The sequence below is a fragment of the Protopterus annectens genome, chromosome 4.part1, assembly GCF_019279795.1.
Source record: "Protopterus annectens isolate FY-2018-M chromosome 4.part1, PAN1.0, whole genome shotgun sequence".
NCBI classification, from domain to species: Eukaryota; Metazoa; Chordata; order Ceratodontiformes; family Protopteridae; genus Protopterus; species Protopterus annectens.
This window is the reverse complement of record NC_056734.1, coordinates 815,733,478-815,757,036: the sequence shown is the minus strand read 5'-3', so window position 1 is coordinate 815,757,036 and position 23,559 is coordinate 815,733,478. Positions and strand designations below refer to the sequence as shown.

The following is a 23,559-nucleotide window of genomic DNA, read 5'->3' as shown; positions in this document are numbered from 1 at the left end:
CCATTTTCACTAGGTTACTATGAAAACATTTGCACTACTTTCTTAGCAGTCATAATAATAATAATTGAAATCAGAAGTATGTAATATATTTTTGAATAAGGCATTTAGTATTATTAAGATGTAGTACATTTTCTTTTTTTTTTTTTTTCCTCATGTACTCCTGGGTTGAACCTGAACATGGTCGGTATGGGTCCGAGGTCTACCTTGATTAAGTAAAATAAAAAGTCAGTGTACTTACCATTTTTTTTGGTTTTGATTTTGAAATAAGACTACAGTGATTAAAGAGTTCTGTAGCAATTGTAAGAGAATTGGTACATTTTAGAGTTTGTAATGATTACAGAATTGAATTTGGCTACTTGTGTAAGTGCAGACAAAATAAGTTTTATTATGGGCTTTAGAAAAGTAGTAATGGCAAAGGCAATTTTAAATGGGATTGGATTGGTATGAAGTATGTTTCAAGAAAAACAGTTCAATGACAAAGATACTAAATAAAATGGGGAAGAGAGGCAGAATTTACGAGGTGTAGTTCATTTAATTTTTTTTTTCAAGAATGTTCTTGAAGAATTGACAGCATTTCTTTATTGAATGCCATTGAAAATATAGCATTCATTTGAAGAATTGATAGCATTTCTTTATTGAATGCCATTGAAAATATAGCATTCATTTAGTTTTTCTCTGATTTCTCCAGAATATGTTTTACTTTGGTAAAAGTAATAATAGGATAGTAATCTTTCAGAAGAGCATGTACAATGGGTAAAGGCTTTTGTGTGTGTTGGCATTATAGGAGATGATTTTTATTTGTAACCATATAGGTGCTGCACAATCACGACCAAGGAGGACATTGGCATGGGATTAAAAGAAAGGTTGAGGGTTGGTGGCTCCAAGCTTAAAATAATGTGGAAACCAATATTTTAATGTAAAATGGCTTTAGTCCTATACATTTGAGGACTTCCTCAGAACTAGCAGAAAGCCCACCAAAGCACACTGTGTGTGTGTATATATGTACGTACGTGTGTTTTTTTTTTTGTTTGTGTGTGTGTGTGTGTGTGTGTGTGTGTGTGTGTGTGTGTGTGTGTGTGTGTGTGTGTGTGTGTGTGTGTGTGTGTGTGTATATATATATATATATATATATATATATATATATATATATATATATATATATATATAATTTGTTTTGTTTTTGTTAGTTCTGAGAAAGTCTATGTTAAATTATCCAGAACAGACAAGATAGGTTAACTACAGTGGCAAATTACTCCTTGGGACTCATTCAATTCCACCTTATCTAAAATCTGTTACATTCTTAGCTGAATACTCTTCCAACTCTCCTTTGCTTGTAATTCTTCATACACTTTCTTGGAATGTGAATGGGTTAGTGTACCCAGTTAAGCACTGAAAAGTATACATTAACATCAGCAGGCTTACCCCTCACATTGTCTACAAGAAATGCATTTGTTTGTGCTACAAAAGTGTCAAAGTTAGAGTGGTATGAACTAGGACAGGCATGGGCAAACTACGGCCCGGGGGCCACATGCGGCCCGTTAAACGTTTTGATTCTGCCCGCCAAACTTGAAAAAATTTAATAAATTAACCTTGTTAATGTTTTATTTCCCCTGCAATTCTGATGTTTCCTCACTAGATGGCACACTCTAGATATATTGGCTTTGTTGAGGTGAAGCGTAGGCCTTTTACTCCACGTTTGTACTTTACCCTTTGATCCACCGCCCCTCTATGAAGATGAGCAGACCCAAGAAAAGGAAAGTGGACAGAGAATGTCGAGTGTTCAATAAGGAGTGGACAACTAAATATTTTTTCACTGAACACCGATCATCTGCTGTTTGCCTGATATGCCAAGAAACTGTGGCGGTTTTTAAAGAGTATAATATTAGCCGTCATTTTGCCACAAAGCACGCTAATTATGCTAGCAAGCTCTCAACAAAAGAACGGGAAGCTGCTGCTGAGAAGGTGGCAGCTAATTTGAAGGCTCAGCAAAGTTTTTTTCACCGTCAAACTGCCATTCAAGAGTCAAGTACCAAGGCCAGTTTTATGCTTTCATTCAAAATAGCAAAGGCCAGCAAACCACTGTCTGAGGCGGGTTTTAAAAGAATGTATGGTAGAGACAGCAGGTATTTTGTGCCCGGAGACCAAAGACAAATTTGAGAAAATCAGTTTATCACGGCGGACAGTGACTCGCCGTGTGGAACTAATAGATGAAGATATCACCAGCAGATTAAACAAAAGGCAAAGTCATTCACTTTTTATTCTTTAGCACTGGATGAAAGCAACGATGTCAAAGACCCTGCTCAGTTCCTCATTTTCATCCCAGGAATCAACGAAACTTTTCAAATAACGGAGGAGTTTTTGACAATGGAGTCTCTGAAAGGACAAACACGGGGAGAGGACTTGTTTGAACGGGTGTCTGCTGCCATCGAAAACATGAAGCTTCCCTGGAGTAAGCTTGTTAACGTCACCACAGATGGATCTCCGAATTTAATGGGAAAAAACGTTGGCCTGCTGAGGAGAATCCAGAATAAAGTGAAAGATGAAAACCCTGACCAGGATGGCATTTTCCTCCACTGCATCATCCACCAGGAATCTCTATGTAAATCGGTGTTACAGCTGAATCATGTTGTGAATCCTGTGGTGAAACTCGTCAACTTCATACACGCACGGGGACTTCAGCACGGTCAGTTCATTGCGTTCCTGGAGGAAACTGATGCGGATCACCAGGACCTGCTTTATCACTCCCGTGTCCACTGGTTGAGTTTGGGCAAAGTGTTTCAATGAGTGTGGGAGCTCAAAGAGGAGATTGGCATGTTTTTGGAGCGGCAGGGGAAGACTGATGAATTTCCTGAGCTGAGCAACAAGAGCTGGATGTGTGACTTTGCGTTTGCTACGGACGTATTTTCACACTTGAATGAGCTCAACGTGAAACTGCAGGGGAAGGAGCAGTTTGTGCATGACATGTACACAAACGTGAAAGCCTTCAAATCCAAGCTGGCTTTATTCTCCAGGCAGATTTTGAACAAGTCATTCACTCATTTTCCTAGACTAGCCACGCTGAAAGAGGCCGGAGCAAAAGTAAAGAAATACAGTGAGTCACTGGATGCACTGCACGGAGAATTCTGCCGTCGGTTTTTGGATTTCGACAAAATTGACAAGTCACTTCAATTGGTGGCCTTTCCTCCGTCACAGGACCCCGAAACAGCTCCAGAGGAGCTTCAGCTCGAACTGATCGACCTTCAGTCCGACCCTGCCTTAAAAGAGAAGTTCAGCTCTCTGAAACTAAATGACTTCTATGCTTCACTCAATGATGCCGCGTTTCCAAATCTAAGGCGAAAAGCGCAGATGATGTTGGCTTTGTTCGGCTCTACCTTCGTGTGTGAACAGACCTTCAGCGTCATGAACATCAACAAAGCCAGCCACAGATCCAAGTTAACAGACCTACACCTCAGATCCATCCTGAGAATCGCCACAACAAAACTTACTCCAGACTTTGATGCGCTGGCTAAAAAAGGAGACCAACAACACTGCTCCCATTAAAATGTGTGTGTCTCCGTGATACACACGTTGTTAAAATAAACAGTGCACGCAGATCAAATATAACGCTTCACAGACTGACTTGCTGCAACTGTTTCGTCCTTGCACTGGTCGTTGTTGACTTTTGGCACCGGGAAACAAATTGAATAAAAGGAACAGGACAAGTACATCTGCATCTCCTACCGTTTTTGAAAAAAAAGACAGTCAGGAGGAGAGTGATGGTGATATCCTGAAGGATAACAGAACTTTCACTGCTTTAAAATAAAATGGTCATTTATTTGATTTTCAGTGTTTAAAGACTCATTTCGAAGTCAGAGATTTTATTGTAATGCTTTTCTTCATTTTCATTGGAAATTAAAGCACATGTTTTCTCCATATCCCAAGATCTGTATTTTTCCTCCAATGAGTTGATGTTTTCAAAGCATGCCATCTATCTGCTCCTGTTCCGGCCCCTTTGTCAAATGTTAGAACTCAATGTGGCCCACGAATCAAAAAGTTTGCCCACCCCTGAACTAGGAGCATCAGTCGGCTTCGAAGGATTTATGAGAAGAAAAGCATCTCTTTTAATTAGGAAAGGTGTTGTGTTGTACCATAAGAGAGAAGTTGAAGGTTTCAGAAGGCCACTATATAGAAATGAAGGGGTTTGTTAACAGAAAAGTGATCCTAGTGGCCTCTGCGCTTGCTCTACATCTTATTTGTGACTTGAAATAAGAAACATACAAGTTACCATTCTGAGTTTTCATGGAGGAATGACATTTCTAGCTGGAAACTGGAATTTTATGGTGGACAGTAAAGATGTTCAGGGTGGCACCAGGTCATTTATAATGCCTCACCAGGGTAATTTATTTTCAGTTATTTCTGTTGGGGTTTAGTAGCTTCAACTTATTAAAGTAAAAACAACAAACTTGTTTACATGTTACCTATCAGTATGTCTTGGGCATTCCAAATTGGATAGAATTTTGATATTAAATGAATATAAACATTTGGTTGACAAATTCAGGACACATCTGAACACTATGCCAGACTATTGTTCTTTAGTGTTTAAAGACAAGGGAATACATTAGGAGACTGTTGAATCACTGGGCATTATTTGTTTTATGAGTATAAACACTTTTAGGATTGGCTTCCTTCACAGGTAGAAGATTGATGGATAGACTTTCAAGATGATCATTGGAGGTTACTAGGCTAATGACCCAAGGGCCCTTACAAGCCTAGCCAAATTTTACCCATATTTCCACGATCAGCACCTATCGCCCCTGTCCAAGAGGGACATAGGTGGAATCCCTGGGGTGAACTTACGGTTACCCATCCAATCTACCAGATAGTGTTTGAAGAGGGCTAATGAGGTGCTCTGCTTGACATGAAGCGGGAGTCTGTTCCAAAGATGTGGTAACCTCTGAGAGACAAATTTGTCCCTCCAACAGATTTTGTTAATGTCACATACTAGGTTAAGGCCATTAGAGTGAGTAATCCATGTACCATTTGACTTACGGATATGCAGCATTTCCAATAAAGCAAGGACAAAGATTGTCTTGTATGCAAGGCAGAGATAACCTTTGAGCAGTCTGTATGAAACAGAATAAAGTGACAGTGATTTCAGACGGTTGTCATAGGACAGATGCTGAAGACCTTTAATTCTCCTTGTGAGGAACCTTTGTGGTCTCTCCAATTGCTGCAGGTACTTGGAAAGGTACATATGAAAAGGGGCATTGTACTCAGTTATTGTCCTGATGAGAGAAGAGTACAGGGAGGTTATAACTTCTTTTTTTGTGGAGGAAATGTCCTTACTTGTGAGATGAACAATATAGAATGCCCTTCTTATCACTGTGGAGACATGGTGATCAAACGTAAGGTTGCTGTCCACCTGTGTGACCAAGTTTCTCACCATTAAGTGCATACTTAGGGTGGTGTTGTTAGCAGGAACATCACTCTTACTGAAAGGGATGATAATTTTTTTGCATTGAGTTTAAGGCCATGACTTTAGCACCACTCATTTGTTTTGTGTAAGACCCTCTTATAGGATGTTGACATCATTTGGGGGATTCTACAACTGCTCCCATTTTGCAGTCATCAGCAAACTTTGTCAGCTTTAGTTTTAGTTTGCACTTTGGAGGATTAGATTGCAAACAGTAGAGGTCCCAGAACTGATCCCTGTAAAACATCACTGGTTACAGGTCTGCTGTTGGAGGTAGAACCCACATAGTCAAAATAGGGGAATCCATCAGTGAGCCATTAGCAACCCATATATTGATATACGGGTTGATACCTAGCTGGGTGAATTTGTCAGTTATGCCTTAGTGGGGGATAGTGTCAATAGCCTTGGCTAAGTCTATGTAGGCTGTGTGCATAGATTTCCCCTCTTCCCCTCTTGGTGACTGTCTCGAAGATGTCCACCAGGTTTAACAGGCATGATCTCCTTTTGACAAATCCAAATTTGAGTAGGGTTAAATGTTTGGAGGTTACCAGTGTCTTTGTTGATAAGGTCCATGATGATTCTCTACATGGCCTTGCAGATAAGGGTAGTCAGACTAATAGGTCTGTAGTTCTCAGCGTCAGTTGAAGCACCACCTTTGTGTAAGGGTTACCGGTGGCCTTTTTCCATCCAGCTGGGATGAAACCAGTGCTTGGACTATGATTGAAAAGAGTACACAATGGCATTGCTAATTCTTGTTTGAGCCCATGTAGGACGCAGCCTGGGATGTTATCAGGTCCCTTGGATGCTGTGTTGTTGACCTTTAGAGAGGGCATTCATGACCTGCTGTTTAGAGATGTAGGGTACAGGACAGGTGATAGGGATGTCTTGGGGTAAGTGTGGTGAGGAAGGGGAGTGACGTTTTCACAGAACCTGTCTGCTAACAGGTTAGCAATGTCCACAGACACTTGGTATGTGGTATCATTAACTGTCAGTTTGGCCCAAATCTGAGCCTTTCCTTTAAGGTAACTAAAGAGCACCTTGTGGTTGTACTTAGTTGAGGAAGTTACTTTGGATTCATAGTTGGCTTTGGAGGACTTCACAAGGAGTCTTATTTGCTTGCTTAAGCTGAGGAGGGAGCGTTTCCAGTTTGGGACTTGCTTCCTCTTACTCCTGGACAGCAATTTCTTCCTGTTATTGTAAAGCCTGTTAATGGCAGTTGTCCACTAGACAGGTTTGCTCTTCCTTGAAGAGGTTGTTTTCGTCCTATCTGGTATAGCTGCGTCAGTACAGTTGCTCAGGTATTTGTATAAAACATTTGTGTCGAACTCTGCATAGTTGCCAGTTCCATCTGAGGGAGGAGGTGCAATGAAGCTATTTATACCATCCTGTAAGAGGTTCTAATCTGTTTTGGAGAAGTTTTTTAGATTAGTTTGTGCTACGGAGAGGGGGGGGGGGTGTGATAGTAACTTTGAATGAGAACTAATTTGTAGTCCGATCTCACCAGGGAAGACCTCACAATGGGGGTGCTACAGTGGTCCCCCATATTGGTAAGTACCAGATCCAGGATATCGGTGCCCCTCGTGGGGGTCTTTACTAGCTGGTCCAGGGCAGTAATGAAGTTGAGGAACCTTTGGGCAAGGGAGTTTCCACATGAGTAAGTTCCCCAGTCAATGGATGGGTAGTTAAAGTCACCCAAAACCATGGTGTTCGGATGTATCTTGATAGATTCAAGTATATCCAAATAAGCAGAATGGATGTCCTGATTCATGGAGGGGGTCTTGTAACTGGCAGTGACTTGAATAGATATCCTACCAACAGTTATTTGCACCTGAAGTATCCCCAGGGGAATTATGCTGTTTAACCAAGCTGAAGTTGTATTTATCTTTAATGTGTATTAATACACTTTCATTTAGTTTTCCTGCTTTATTTGTGGTCTGAACAGGTGGAAGGAGGTGATGATGCACGAGAGATGAGCCCTTGGTGCACTGAGATGCATTTAAAGGGACATTTAAATTTAAACTTGCAAACTTCATCAATAAATGGAGTCTGGGAGTATTGGCTGGTATGTCCAAGTGAAATGCAGATGTATGCGAGTGGTGATGGCTTTGTTTTAGTGGTGATAGTGAGGACAGCCAGGAGTTGAATGTATAGAGTCGGATCTGAATTTTAGGTCCAGAATGCTTAAGAGTAGATCTTTTGATATCTTGGTGAAATCATTGAAATATCTTAAGTATCTTACTTTTGGACTGTGGCAAGGAAAGAAATTGTTACATGTAGTTCAAGCTGTAAGATTGTCCCAGAAAGATAACTTGCAGCAAGCCCCAGATGGTATGTTAGGTGTTTCAAAAGGTATCGTGAGGAGCTGCACTTAAAATCTTGAGGTCAATGATTGATATGATGGAGAATATTTTAAGAGGTGGGAGGCACACTGGCACAATGGGTAGCATTGTCGCCTCACAGCAAGAGGTTCCCTGGTTGATTCTCAACTGGGGTGCCTTCTGTGCGGAGTCTGTATGTCCTCCCTTTGTTTGTGTGGTTTTCTTCCAGGTGCTCCGGCTTCCTTCCACATTCCAAAGACATGCAGTAGGTGGAGTGGACACTAAATTGGTCATAGGTGTGATTGTATGTGTGAGTATATGCTGTGGAAGAACTACCACGACAGGGTAGCCACCTGGCAGTGTAAACCTTTGCTCTAGATGATTGTCACTGTTGGTGACACCCTGACCCCATGTGCAAAAATGGTAAAAAGAGGTTGTGAATGGATGGATTTTAAGAGGTATGAAGTTACTGAGATGGGGTTAAAAGAAATCTTGAGAATTAAGAGGAGAACTGGTTGAATTGTATTTGTATTTGATGTTGGTTTTGAGGAGGTCTGTCTGGGGATGAAAGTGATATTAAAGCTGTTTTTTGCTAAAGAATCTTGTTCTACTTATTTTGGATCCTGTTCCACTTGTCCAGTGGATGGTTTGGTTATTTGCTGGTTTTGCCACTTCATTTTTTGGGAATATTGTTGTGATTTGAAATCTTGAGAATTGGTGGCTTCATTATCAAGGGGGTTCTTGGTGAGTGGCCGAACTAAAAGGAAAAACTTGGCACTGGATGGGATACTGACAGAGTTTTATCAGATGATGATAGGAACAGATATTAGAGAGGGTGGTCTTTTGGATGCTGTTATTGAAGTAAAATGAGTACCAGCTTCATGAAGTGAAGCAGTAGTAGTGGTCCTCCAAAAGAAAAGGAGGGATCCTATTAACTGAAACTTGTATATGCCCAGTTCTGTTTTAAATTCCAACTATACACTTTTCATGGCAATTTTGTCTAAATGCTGGCAACAATGGCATTTTTAATGAATCCTGATCACTATGGGTTCATTTCTGGATGTCTGAGTTTTGATTGTGTTGAAAAACATTATTAGCAGTAGAAGAAGCCTGTAAACATGACCTTCTGGTGATAGTTGTGATACCCCTGCTCTGGGCCAGTAATCAAAGAATCTCAGTCGTCACCACTGACACCAGCGAGCGACGTTCACTTGGAACAAAAATGGATACAGACAGAATTTTCAGATGTAGCTGTTTGCACCAAGCACAGTTTTCCTTAAGAGCACACAGGAAACGCACTCATTTTGGGAGCTGGGTTTCCCTCTGTGATACCCCTGCTCTGGACCAGTAATCAAAGAATCTCAGTCGTCACCACTGACACCAGCGAGCGACGTTCACTTGGAACAAAAATGGATACAAACAGAATTTTCAGATGTAGCTGTTTGCACCAAGCACAGTTTTCCTTAAGAGCACACAGGAAACGCACTCATTTTGGGAGCTGGGTTTCCCTCTCTCTCCAGACCCCCAATAAGACTCCCCACTGGCACAGCTGTAGAGTTGAATCCTCAGCCATGTGTTCCAAGCCAAGTCCTCTACCACCCTCTTTGTGAAACCAGTGCTCTGTGTCCCTGCTGCAAGTAGCTGACACACACATTCTTTGAGATTTGATTTTCACACACAAGTACATGCACACATACATGGGAAAGGCTGGCACAGATTTACTAGCTATGCCCCCTCTGCCCAGACTATAAAGTGGGTACTTTCACCAGAACACTCGTAAGCCAGCTAATCTAAGGCTCTTACAAGGGTACCCAATTATACGGAGTAAAATTAATACTTACACAAATGGTAGTGTTTGACCCCAATGCAGCAAGGCTTTCAGGATCTGCCACAGTGTCACAAAATAAATATAAGTACTCTCAAAGGTTAAAATATTCTCTAAAAGACCAGCCACAATAAAAAAGTTTAAATATATTTAGTATTTTTAGCGTTGTCACCTCACCGTAAGACGTTGTCCTGTTCGATTCTCTGCTAGACCGTCTTCTGTGTGGAGACATGCGTGAATGGGCATACCTTTGTTGAAGGTTGTGTGTCAGGGCCGGCAACTCGGCATGTAAAAATCTACTGCCAAATACTAGCGGACCGGAGTTCCGCTGTGGCGACCCCTAACCGGGAAAAGCTGAAAGACACAACAAGTACTTTCATGTACTTTTATTATTTCTGTTTACATTAAACACCAGAGTTTTAATCACAGGAAATATTAAAAATAACACAGATGGATAGGTTCCCACAGATGCAAAAAAACAGTACTCGACTAATCTCACTATATTTTCCTGACCTGATCTAAAGAATTACTATTCCCTGGTTACTTACTAAAGCAAGGGAAGATGGTGGGGGAGTGGTCTTCCTTCTTTGTCAGGTTTCAAAAAACAGACTGCCCTGAGACTTCTGTCTTATCTAGTATTAAAACAACATTTCAGTGCTGGATTATAAAATGACATCACCTACATCTGGTCATTTGACATTGGTTCTGTACTACCCCCCCCCTTACTAGAAACTGAACCAGAATCTAGCATGTGTTACCATACACACAGGTATTGCTCTGCTGAGATGTGTTATAGCATCTGGAAGCTATAAAACCATTTCATTACTTCCACCCTTCCAGGGTAGTAATTAGTTCTCCCCTAAGGACAGTACAGTAGGATTCCTAGTCCTGGTTTTCACAGACATTTTGTGTCTGGCTGCAGTCAGAACTATAAGGTACAATCTTAATGGCCTAAACCAGGTAATTTAATTTCAAACTATTTTTCAAAGTTAGCTGAACTGAGAGTAACCTCTTCTTTTCCAGTATCCACTGTTATAGTATATTAATTTCAAAAGTTACAGTATTGTGTGACGTACAGGTATGTTTCTTTTCTGTCCAGCAGGACCCACCATTGGTACATTATTTAACACTAGCAGCTTTACAAATACATTTTCAACACAAGCATCTGTACAAATGAGTTTGATATACAGGTGACATATAATTCTTTATGAAACTCCAGCTAGCTATGCTGACATATGTTACACACCCACTGGCCTACTTCTCCTGGCATGACTGACAGTACCTTATATCATTACATCAGTGATTAGCCGAGATGCTGAAAAGTCTTTAGACAAGATGAAATGGAGCTATGTATTCTAAGTGTTAGATTTGTTTGGATTACTTTGGTCAGTTCTTAATACAAATATATGAGGGCCCTGTTGTTAGGGTCAAATTGAATGTAAAATTTTCATATGAATCTGTTTCAAAGAGATGATCTGTATATAGCTATCTGCCAGAGCCTCTAGTTGTGACATTTCAAGGATACCCACACCTCCAGGTTGGTGGCAACGCACGAAGCTTCGGAAACCATCCAGGTGCAACTAACCATAGGCAAAACTGCTCTACAAATTGTAGCATGCTACAGGCCACCCTCTCAAACTCAGGAACCCCACACAGCCTTCCTGAAGACACTGGAGGGTATAAATGTATCTCCAAACACCATCATATTGGGTGACTTCAACTACCGAATATAGACTGGGAACATTACTCAAGCCCTAACTTTCTAGCCCAACGGTTCCTGGAGTTCATAAATTCAAATGCCATGGAACAGCTAGTCACTGTTCCCACGAGAGGAGAAAATATACTAGATCTCATTATCACAAACATGGGGACAAAATGCACCACACGGAAGTATATCCCTCATTGGTGAGATCTGATCATAAACTAATCTCACTGGAAATCCACATCCGCCCCACCCCAAACAAAAGACCACAGTGAAGAACTTCTCTAAAGCAAACTTCACACTACTCAAGACTGGTGTGGTATCCTTCAAGGCCCCTGAGCCAGTGGAAACCACAACCCAAGCTGCGGAAGCCCTTACAAATGCCTTCTATGAACACCTCCAGGACTGCATGGATCAGGCAATCCCAAATAAAACCAAGACTCTTTCCACAAAGGGCAAACGTCCAGTCTGGTGGACCCCAGCCATTAACACTTTACAATAAGAGGAGAAAGCTATTACATGATAGAACAAAATCCATAAAAGGGAAGTCACCCCTGATCATTATTGGTAAAAAAAATACGAGCACTCATAAAATCAAGTAAGGCCAATTTTGAGAGAAAAATTGCCATGGATTCAAAGGACAATCATAAGGCCTTTTTCAGCTATGTTAGGAACCTGGGTGGAAACTCCCAGATATGCTCAGAATTAGTCCAAAATGATACAAAAATCACTGAACCCACAGACATTGCCCACATACTGGCAGACAGGTTCAGTGCAAACTTCACCCCCCTCTCCCCCCCTAAAGGAGAGATAACTATCCCAGCGGAGTGTAGCCTCCCAGACATCTCAAATGCGCAGGTGAAAGCTGCTCTCTCTAAAGCTAAAAACACAGCATCAATGGGACCGGATGGTGTCCCTGGCTGTGTGCTACACGAGCTAAATGAGGAATTAAACCCGCACATAAGGCAGCTGTTTAATCTCAGCCTTACCACAGGATACGTGCCCAAGGAGTGGCGTACGGCCACTGTGGTCCCACTCCACAAAGGCGGTGCCTCTACGGACCCTGGTAATTACCGCCCCATAAGCTTAACAAGTCTAGTCTGCAAAGCTATGGAGAGGATCATAATGGAGCTCATAAACAAAGATATAGGGGACTTGCAGACATTGGACCTGACCCAGTTTGGCTTCGTCAAGGGCAGATCATGCCTTTTGAACTTGGTCGACTTCTTCGAAACAGTCACCAAGGCCATTGATGAGGGAAAGGCAGTCCATACAGCCTACCTTGACCTTGCAAAGGCTTTCGACACACACTCGGGTATTGTAGAAAAACTTACCAGCTTAAATGTAAACCCATATGTCACAAGATGGGTTGCAAACTGGCTTAAGGACAGAACCCACAGGGTTAGAGTTGCTGGCGCTATGTCAGACTCCAAGCCGATCACAAGTGGTGTCCCACAGGGCTCGGTCCTTGGCCCCCTATTGTTCGGCATCTACTTCTCAGAAGTACAGGCCAACATGGGAGGACTTTGGCTGACAAAGTTTGCAGACGACTGCAAACTGGGTGCCATAGTGGAAAGTGCATCGGACACGGATATCCTTCAGAAGGGACTCACAGAAACATATAGCTAGTGCCAGAGCCATGGCCTGAAGTTAATCGCCAAAAAATGTATAGTCATACCCTTCGGGAAAAACAAGGTAACCCCAAGCTACCATATAGGTGGCAATCCACTAAGCACAGAAGAGGTTATCAGGGATCTGGGGACCCAGGTTGACAGTGGCCTTTCCTTTGATACTCACGTTGCTAAAGTGGTTAGAAAGACCTTCTACATTGCCCACCTGATCATGAAGGGATTCACATCCAGATCTAGTGAGGTCATTGTTCCCCTGTACTCTTCACTTATCAGACCAATGATCGAGTACAGTGCCCTATTCAGGATGTATTTCACCCGACATCTGCAGCAATTGGAGAGACCCCAAAAGTTCCTCACCAAAAGGATAAAGGGACTCCAAAATCTGTCATATGCTGCCAGATTGAAGAAACTCCAGCTCTATTCAGTCGCATACCGTCTGCTCAGAGGTGACATGTGCCTGACATACAAGGCCATGTCCAACCCGAAATTAATGGACATGCTCCACCTCAAAAAATCCAAATCCAACAAAACCACTAGAGCAAACGACTTAAACCTTAGCACGGATATAAATAGAACATGCTGGAGGGATAGATTTATCACTCTGAGACTCCCTATGCTGTGGAATAAAATCCCGGTCCATGTGAGGCAGAGCACCTCGCTGGCTCTGTTCAAGAGAAATCTTGACCTGTGGATGGGAGATCGTAGGTTTACCCCGGGAATCATCTCTGTGTCACTGCTGGACAGAGGCACAACAAACTAATGGGTACAGTATTTTTTCATATAAGGGGTGGCGTAAGCCACAAAACTTTGGGCTAGGCTTATAAATGCCTTAGGGCAGATAGCCTAGTATAAACCTATGAACGTATGAGGTTTTGCTGTGGGCAGAAGAATTCAAAGTATCCCTCTATGCTGAGGGTCTGCTGATTTATTTGGTGAACCCTGTAAAGGATTTGGAGAAACAACTTAAAATACTAGGTAATTTCAGACAGATTTCAGGTTGCAACTTAACTGACAATGCTTTTGTCTTGATTATGTTTAATTTGTCTCTGTCAAGGGTATTGGAAATATGCATTCTTTCTTATGGATGGAAGGCAGTCTTAAATCTTTAGGTATTCAGCTGACAAACACAGTACATCAAACTATCAGAATTATACAGCTCCTTGTTCAAATGCAAAACATTGCTTTACAAGTGGAGGGGGCAGTAATCTGATTTTCTCAAAAGACTGCTTCTTGACGGATGATGGTGCTACTTAAGGTATCTTTTAAAGGCAGTGCATTAAGCTCCCATAAACCCCCTTTTCACCAGATAGAAAAGTATGGTTCTCATATTTTTGTGGAAAAATGGGAAAGTCATGTGATCATGGGAGAGCGTAATTTTACTAGTAGACTGGAGAGGACTGGAAGATCCATACTTCAGAACGTACTGGAAAGCAACATAGTTAAGACTGTTTCTTGTTTGGACTGCTAGGCAGAATGACATAATATGGGTCAAGTTAGCAAGTCAACTATGTAGAGAGGTTAATAAACTACCCAGTGAAATGTTTCAGGATTCAGAGCTATCTTAGTGTACCAGGATATAGAATATAGAAGCTTGAGTAGACTGTAAAAAACATTGAGTGGAAGAGCCGAGGACAGTGTTGGAACCTATGCTGTTGTCCTTCAATACGACAGGCAGTTACTGCGGAAGTATGGGACTGTGGCCAGATGGAAGGATTTGCTGTACTGGAAGCAGTTGTTAGAAGAGGAGAAAATAAAAGATTTGGCCTAATGTAAAGTAAAACGGAATTTTGAAAAGGGGGGGGGGGGCTACTTTATTTATTTGACATTAGTTAATTTTAAAGGGTTTAATGGATACTTTGAGAGAGACTCTAAAAGACTCCCAAGAGACCTGCTTAGTCTCGCAGTGGATGACATTTGTTCAGATAAACAGGGCAAATAGGCTTGATGCTAAGCATATAGTAAGTAAGGTCTCTGTGATTTCAGGGAGAACAAGTGACTTGGAATAGAGAATGAGGTTGGATGAGGGGTGGTGAAGAGTGGAATAAGATTTGGTAAGTGATAAAATAATCCACCAAGTCCAGAAAGTTTCAAACATTCACTTGGAAATGCCTTCTGCCTCTGCAAACATTTTCACACATGGAGGAGATTCAAGAGCCAGCCATGTATCTAGAGGGCATTGAGTAATTTTTGGAGATGCGGCAGATGGAATGTGGGGTCTTGGAGGCATATTTTTTAGGAATGTACTGTGCTGGGGTAATTCATGCAGCAAGTAAGGGAACTCTTAGATGAACATTCGCCACGTAGAATAGATGTTTGATAAAGTGACATTTCTAGTGGAAATTAGCATAAAGGGCAGAAAGATTATAGTAGAAAGAATGTTGTATTTGCTGATACTTTTGGAAGCCAAGACTATTGGTAACCAAGAAAACTATTATATGAAAGCGGAAGCAGCAGGTCAACCCCCCCCCCCCGATACAGGGGAAATTCATTAGTTACTGCAAAGAGACAGCTAAAATAAGGATAAATGAATGTGCAAGGAATAAATAAATGGGAGTTGTGGATTTTGGCTTGTGGTGACCAATATTCTGAAGATGGTGTCAGAGATGCATACTGTGGGACAGACTAAATGACTACATCAGAGTAGAAGCCCAAGTAACTCCAGACTGATTCAAAGAGAGTAGATTACAGTGGTGTGGGCACATGTGCAGGAAAGTAGAAAACAATCTGGTGAAGATGATTTTGGAAAGACAGGAAAAGCCTAGAGGACATGATGACATCCAACATAGAGATGGATTGATTGTATGAAAGAAGACCTGCAACAGTCAGGCATGACTGTCCAAAGAAGGTAGGAGAGTGGCAGTGAATCTAGAGAGAGAGAGAGAGAGAGACATGGTGACTGTTGATGACACCCAGAGTGCACGTGGAAAAAGGGAGTTGATGATGATGATTCTGATGATGATGGTGAGGAGGAGGAGGATGATAATGATATGATCAGTATTTTGTCTGACAAAAACATATGGGTGTATAAGAAGCCAATTTCACTAGTAATTTACAAGTTTTTCACCATCATTTTACATTGAGTCATCTATTGTGCTCTTTGTAATGGTTTGGTTAATAAATATTTTACTGTTAAAAAAAATGCTGAAAATTTGGATTTCAATATTTTAATGAAAGTGTTTTGTTTCTAATAAATAAATAATTCTTTTTTATAGTATAGTTGAAGGAATTTCTTTTGGAATCCCAGCTTTGTGGTTACTTATTTTTTTGTATTATCGGTTGCCTCTTAGTAACTATCCTTGTTTGGTCTTTTAATGAATGAAAAAAAAGTCTTATAACATTTGACTTACTATGAACGTCATTATTTTCATTCTCAACCACTTCCCCTCTTTCTGGTGTTTCCATACTTAAGCTACCTCGTCTTTTCTTTATTTTAATTACTAGAAATTGCAGGTGATATTACAGTATCTTTTTTGCAGTTTTATGTATCTGTTTGCTATGTACAACCCTGTGTCTATGACTGAGTGTTCAACAATGTATATACTTATGCAAGCTATATACATGCTCTGTTTCTAAATGATATTTGTGTAAGTCATTGTAAATCTGTTTTCTCTCCTGTATGTATGCTTACTTACATTTCGTATTCCTGCTGATATCATACAACTGTGTTTTATGTATATGTCAAAACTGGTGTTCATAGTAGAGCTTTGCTCTCCCAGCCTTTGCTGAAAAAGGTTTTTTTCCCAGTTGGGCTTTCCTGGTAAACAGAGAGATAACCAAATAAGTAAGTAATAAACTGTTTTGCAACATGTATATAATGTGATTCTATTGAGAAGGCTTAATGCCTTTTCTAGGGTGGGAGTATACAGATCTCACTCATTTGAAGCAGTTTATGTTCCTCTAAGGAGCAATAATAATTCATCCTGTCTAGGTGCAATATCTGGGGTATTAACTGTATTTACCCACCATCTTTATGCATTTCTAACAGCATTTTAAGTCCCTAAATCAAACCCAATTCACTCAAAAGCAGTAGTAACAGAAAATCGAATAGGCAGGTTATTGACTAAAAAAATGAGTTTGTTGTCATCTTCCTTAAACACATTTATGTGAGAATTCCACTTGAAGCTTTTACATACAATGTTATGCTGCTTGTATAACATGAAACATATAGTCTAGCTTTGCCATTGCAGCATTTTGCATGATTAAAAGTCCACTTAGTCCTGTTTATAAGTAAGACACTCCTTAGCTATATAAACATAATAGGTGTTCAGTCTTTAATTACAGTCATCTTGGAACAGTGTCATGCTGTCATAGGAAGATAAAGTTAAAGCAAGAAAAGCTTTCCATTTAACACCATTTTTGACCTGTTTCTTACCTTAATGTTGAATATTTACACTAGAGGCAGACTAAACTAAATGGTAATGCATCCTAGTATGGAGTATGCCCATGATGATTTTGAACTTCCCCATGTCAATTTGACATTTGTTTGCTAAATAAAATGTTTCCAAGCCCATTCCACATACATGAATGAGGCATTATGCAGTTATTTTTCTTACAGTACACAGACATATTGTTAATTACTCTTTGCAAACAAGGCACAAACATTTACTGTGGCATTCAAAATAAACAATCAGCTAGTCCTCTGATTTGTTTGCCATGTAATCCAAAAATACTTTATAAACGGGATATTCAGGTTATGCATGACCTTTAGCAAATGAAAATAGGGTACTGTGAATGCCACGGGTAGCAGCTAAATATTCAGAAAGCTTGCATATTTTAAGACTCCTTCAGCTGACTAGCTAAAGCTCTGCCTTTTCTCTTTGTAGCATCCTGTAAGGGACAAGAGGAAGTTTTGGATTTTCATGAAGACCTTTCCATCCACATCGGCTCATAGATTAGTATTGCTGGAGTGGTTTGGGGCTACTGGGATACTTGGTCTGCCAGTTGCACTGGCTGAACCCCTTGTTCGTCTTGTGTTGTACAATATAAATGTTTAGCAGCTTCCTCAGCCTATAAAGAAACCCAAAGATGAACTGGGTATAGAAGTTTGAATTTTAATTTAACTTGTGTACAAATCTTAATCGCAGACTGTAATAGGGTAATCTGCTTTCTTGTTAAGAACACAGTAATCATTGTCACATAGTACCAATCTTTCTCCCAGACCTTTTAGCCGGAGTCCAAAATATAGATGATTCTTTTTGCTGAAAAGTGGCAAACCTAATTGATCTTAACCTTGGTTTGGATTTCGTCAAAGGCAAAATGTTTGACTTGCATGTTCAGAAATGTAAGTGAACCCCCTTCCTTTTTGCTGAAATGTGGCAAACCTTAACCAGTGTTCTTGTTTTGTTTTTTCTCAAAGGCAAAACGTTTGACATACACATTCAAAGAACACTTTCTCCTTTACTGTTCCAGTCCATTGTGATATTTAGATGTCACAAATTCCTAAGCATATTCTGCTTCCACATATTCATAAAACCCTGTAAATATAAGACTTTGTACCACACAGTATCTTCAGTGTGATGCAGCTTTGTTCATTTGACCTCCCGCAAGTCATTCTTTGCTCAGAGCCCTGCATCTCTCTAGTTGTTTCCTGAAGCTGGTCAGAATGCAGTGACACTGTCTGTTCTATTTCTTATAGTTGTTTTGCAGGACTTTCCCACAAATTCTGTCAACTGTTTACTTAATTTTTCTATAGGGAGACCAAGTCTGTCTAACAAGAGGAAGTTAGCAGGCATTATTCATTTGTTTGTTCATGATCTGTGAGAACCAGAGGTCTGAAAGTTTAAGTACTTATTTGCACCAGGCAGTTTTTCCAGAAAAAATGTGCAGATGACTAGGAGTGTTTTATCGACTGTTGACATAAACTGCAGCTATTGCCAGCAGTTGAGTATTTCTTGAGGAAAAAAATACTGTGGCTTCTGAGTATATCTTCCTTGGGTGGTTCATAATTGTGATTATTTTTTGTGTTTTTTGCTTTAGAGTATCATTAAGGAAGGGATGTTAATGAAGCAGACAAATTCATTCCAGCACTGGAAAAGACGATACTTTAAACTTAGGGGTCGCACGCTTTACTATGCAAAAACTGCAAAGGTAAGTAGGACAAGGTGTATCGATGGCTGCCTTCACAACTTTAACATAGTTACTGTGTCCGTTTTTAAGATAAGCTGGGGCCCTCTAGTACTTTAAAGTCACATGACTTTGTGTCATCTTACCATGAAAAAGCTGTCAAAATGTCATGTATAATCCTGTCACTGCCGATGTGTTTAGAACTGTGTTCAGAATGTCAAGAGCTGTTGGCTGCATAGTAGGAGCCCTGTGATTTAGTCAATAAGGGGAGAACTGACTCCTGAGTAGTAAAATGCATACTACAGTCAGTGTGCTGAGAGCTGTTTTACCTGCATTTACATGAGGCTAATGGCTGAGCATTATGGTTGGTTTCTGTATGGAACGAGCACTTTGATCATTTGGTGAAAGGTGGATATAAGTTAACATGAACCTTGTAAATTGCTTGGAATGAGCCTTGTGGTTGGTCAGAGTGGTGGGAACTGGGTCCTGTTTGGAAATAGCCCTTTGACTGGTTATTGTAGCAAAAGCCTGATCCTGCATAGGATCAACCCTGTGACAAGAAGTTGGTGCCTTAGTAAAACAATCCTTGTAACTGACCAGTGTGATGAAACCTTGGATTTAGTGTAGTATGATCCCTGTGAATGGTGTGTGTGTGTTGAATTCTATTTCCTTTGTGGTAGAGGTGCTGTGATCCTACATGGTATGGCCTGTCTGAATGTATTGTATATTGAGAGCTTAGTTCAGGTACAGTTTGAATTGATGGAAAAGAGGAGCTAGGTACAAAGATGTTAGTTTAGGGACACCACAGTCTGATGGATATGGTGTGCATGGACTGAAACATTTAGTTCACATACAGTGAATAGAGTTGCATGCAGAATATTGGAGCTGAAGATGCTGTTTCAGGTCCAACATGGAATTATGTTGATGGCAATGCTTGGACTGAAGGTGTTCGTTCAGGCATATATAGACTGATGGATATAGGATGCTAGGATTGGATGTTTTAGATTAGGAACAGTGTAGACTGATGGATACAGTGTATTAAGACCAGAGGTGCAGCTCACAAGCACTGTATACTGATGAGTACAGTGTGCTGGGACTATAAGATGTTAGTTTAGAGAAGCTAGATATTTTTGGCTACATTATGCTAATACTTAAAGTATTATTTCAGGTACAAAACCAGACTGGTGGAATGCAAGGCATTAAGTCATTAAGACTGAAGGCGTTCAGTATATGATAGAGTAATGGATCTGTATAGGGTACTGGGACCAGTGGTGGTAGTTCAGGTACAATACAAACTGACCATTAAGGAGCACTAATACTGAAGCTGTTAGTTTGGGGACACAGTGGTGGATCCATGGTGCTATGAGTGAAGGTCATCTTAGTTCAGGCACATGGTGAACTGATGCATACAGGGTGCCAGGACTGAAGGTTTTGGTCAGGAACAGTACATATTAATGGCTACAGGGTGCCAAGACTGAAGGCGTTAGTTTTTATGCAGTAGTGATGCAGATAGTTTTAAGTCAGAGCTCTGTCAGTATGGACCCATGTATTGCAACAACTGTGCTGTTAGTGATGAAGCTGGCTTTTCAGGTGTAGTATAAACAGATGGGTGCTGAGTTCTGTACTTAAGGGTGTTAATAGAGACACATTATTGCCTTCCAGATGTATATTGTAACCAAGGTGTTGTTCATTTCCATATCTTGTATCCGGAGTGGTGAAGTGTGCTGTAACAAAGGGTGCTGACCAGTTGCATGCAGTATGTAACAGTAGGTGTAATTTGCTACAACTCACATTGTATATTGCGCATTAATGGGTGTAATGTGCTGTAAGTGGATGTTGCCTGTGTGGATTTTTGTTTATAGGTAAAGTTTATGTGGCTGAGACTATTAACTATTCTGATACAGTGCATGCATTGGTTACATGATAGCCCATCAGCTGTTGCATTCCTTGCAGACATGTGCTAGATCTTTGTTTCATAATTACCTTTTTTTTTTTTTTTTTTTTTTTAACTTGGATCAAAAGTTTTTTTTATCTCTCTTATTTAGCAGTAATGTCTGTGTGTGTATTTTTAACTGCCTTCTGTCCTTTGCTGTCATTGCTCCCTATCTTGGTGTACCAAAGGTCTGTAGTCCTGGATTCTTAACATCTTTTCTTGCCCTAGGATAATCTGTGCCCTTCTACTTCAGATGTTCATAGGTTCATAGGTTCATACTAGGCTATCTGCCCAAGGGCATTTATAAGCCTAGCCCATAGTTATGTGGCTTTCGCCACCCCTTTAGTTTGAATAAAAACTATGCCTATCATTTTGCTGTGCCTCTGTCAAGCAGTGACACTGAAGTAATCCCTGGGGTATATCTGCAATCTCCCATCCATTGGTCAAGATTCCTCTTGAACAAGGCCAGAGAGGTGCTCTGCCTCACATGTACCGGGATTTTGTTCCACAGCATAGGGAGTCTCTGGGTGATGAATCTGTCCCTCCAGCACATTCTATTTATAACTGTGTCAAGGTTTAAGTCTCCCGCCCTTGTGGTTCTGAGGGATCTAGATTGTTTGAGGTGAAGCATATTCATCAAATCTGGGTTTGACATGGCCTTATATGTCAGGCACAGGTCACCTCTGAGCAAGCGGTATGAGACTGAATAGAGCTGGAGTTCTTTCAGTCGGGCAGCATAAGACATATTTTTGAGACCCTTTATCCTTTTGGTGAGGAACTTTTGAGGCCTTTCAAGCTGCAGCAGGTGTCTGGTCAGATACATTCGAACGGGCATTGTACTCAATCATAGGTCTAATGAGTGATGAGTACAGGGGACGATGACCTCCCTTGATCTAGATGTGAATCCCTTCATGATCAGGTGGGTGATATAGAAGGTTTTCCTAACTACTTTAGCAACATGAGTGTCAAGCGAAGGCTACTGTCAACCTGGGTCCCCAGATCTCTGATGACTTTTCTGTGCTCAGTGGATTGCCACCTATATGGTAGCTAGGGGTAACCTTGTTTTTCCCGAAGGGTATGACTATGCATTTTTTGGCGTTTAACTTCAGGCCATGGCTCTGGCACCAGTTATCCGTTTCTGTGAGGCCCTTCTGGAGGATATCTGTGTCAGATGTGTTTTCGACTATGGCCCAGTTTGCAGTCATCTGCAAACTTTGTCAGCCATAACCCTCCTGTGTTTGCTTGTACTTCAGAAAAGTAGATGCCGAACAAGAGTGGACCCAGGACTGAGCCCTGTGGGACACCACTTGTGACAGGCTTTGAGTCTGACATGGCTCCAGCAACTCTGACCCTGTGGGTTCTGTCACTTAGCCAGTTTGCAACCCATCTTGTGATGTATGGGTTTACATTCAAGCTGATGAGTTTTTCGATGATACCTGAGTGGGGTATTGTGTGAAGGCCTTTGCCAGGTCGAGGTAGGCTGTATGGACTGCCTTTCCCTCATCAATGGCCTTGGTGACTGTCTCGAAAAAGTCAACCAAGTTTAAGAGGCAGGATCTGCCTTTGACAAAGCCAAACTGGGTTGGATCCAAAGTCTGCAAGTTCCCTATGTCTTTATTTATGAGTTCCATTATGATCCTCTCCATGGCTTTGCAGATAAGGCTTGTCAAGCTAATGGGGTGGTAATTTCCAGGGTCTGTGGAGGCACCGCCATTATGAAGTGGGACCACAGTCGCCGCGCCACTCCTTGGGTGCGTATCCTGAGGTGAGGCTAAGATTAAACAGCTGTCCTAACTGTGGGTTTAATTCCTCATTGAGTTCATGAAGCACACAGCCGGGGACACCATCCGGTCCCATGGATGCTGTGTTTTTGCCTTAGTGAGGGCAGTTCTCACCTGGGCATTGGAGATGTTTGGGGGCTACAATCCTCTGGAATAGATATCTCTCCTTTTGGGGAGAAGTTTGCACTGAACCTGTCAGCCAGTATGTTGGCAATGTGTGTAGGTTCAGTAATTTTCACATCATTTTGAACTAATTCTGAGCATATCTGGGAGTTTCCTCCTAGGTTTCTAACATAGCTAAAGAAGGCCTTATGATTCTCTTTAGAGTCATTGGCGATTTTTCTCAAAATTTGCCTTGGATGATTTTATGAGAGCTCTTAGTTTTTACTTATAATGATCAAAGGTGTCTTACCTTTCAAGGATTTTGCTCTATCTTGTAGTAGCTTCCTCCTTTTGTTGTAGAGCTTGTTTATGGCTGGGGTCCACCAGACTGGACGCTTGCCTTTGGTACAGAGAGTCTTAGTTTTGTTTGGGATTGCCTGATCCATGCAGTCCTGTAGGTGCTGGTAGAAGGCATTTGTAAGTGATTCAGCGGTTTGAGTAATGTTTACCACTGGCTCAGGGGCCTTAAAGGAGACCACACTAGTTTTTAGAAGTGTGAAATCGGCTTTTGAGAAGTTTTTCACTGTGGTCTTTTTGTTTCAGGTGGGGCGGGATGAGGGCCTCCAGCGAGATTAGTTTATGATCTGATATCACCAGTGAGGGGTATACTTCGGTGTTGAACATTTTGATCCCATGTTCGTGATGATGAGATCAAGTATGTTTTCTCCTCTTGTGGGGATGGTGACTAGTTG

General features: G+C 41.1%; 1 protein-coding gene across 1 annotated transcript in view; it reads left to right on the top strand.

Annotated features, from left to right (window-relative positions):
- DGKD (diacylglycerol kinase delta) overlaps positions 1-23,559 on the top strand; it is a 1,200,459-nt gene that overhangs the window by 24,670 nt on the left and 1,152,230 nt on the right. The window contains exon 2 of the mRNA XM_044070581.1: positions 18,905-19,015. Coding sequence (XP_043926516.1) covers positions 18,905-19,015 — 111 coding nt within the window. The remainder of the gene's footprint in view (positions 1-18,904; positions 19,016-23,559) is intronic.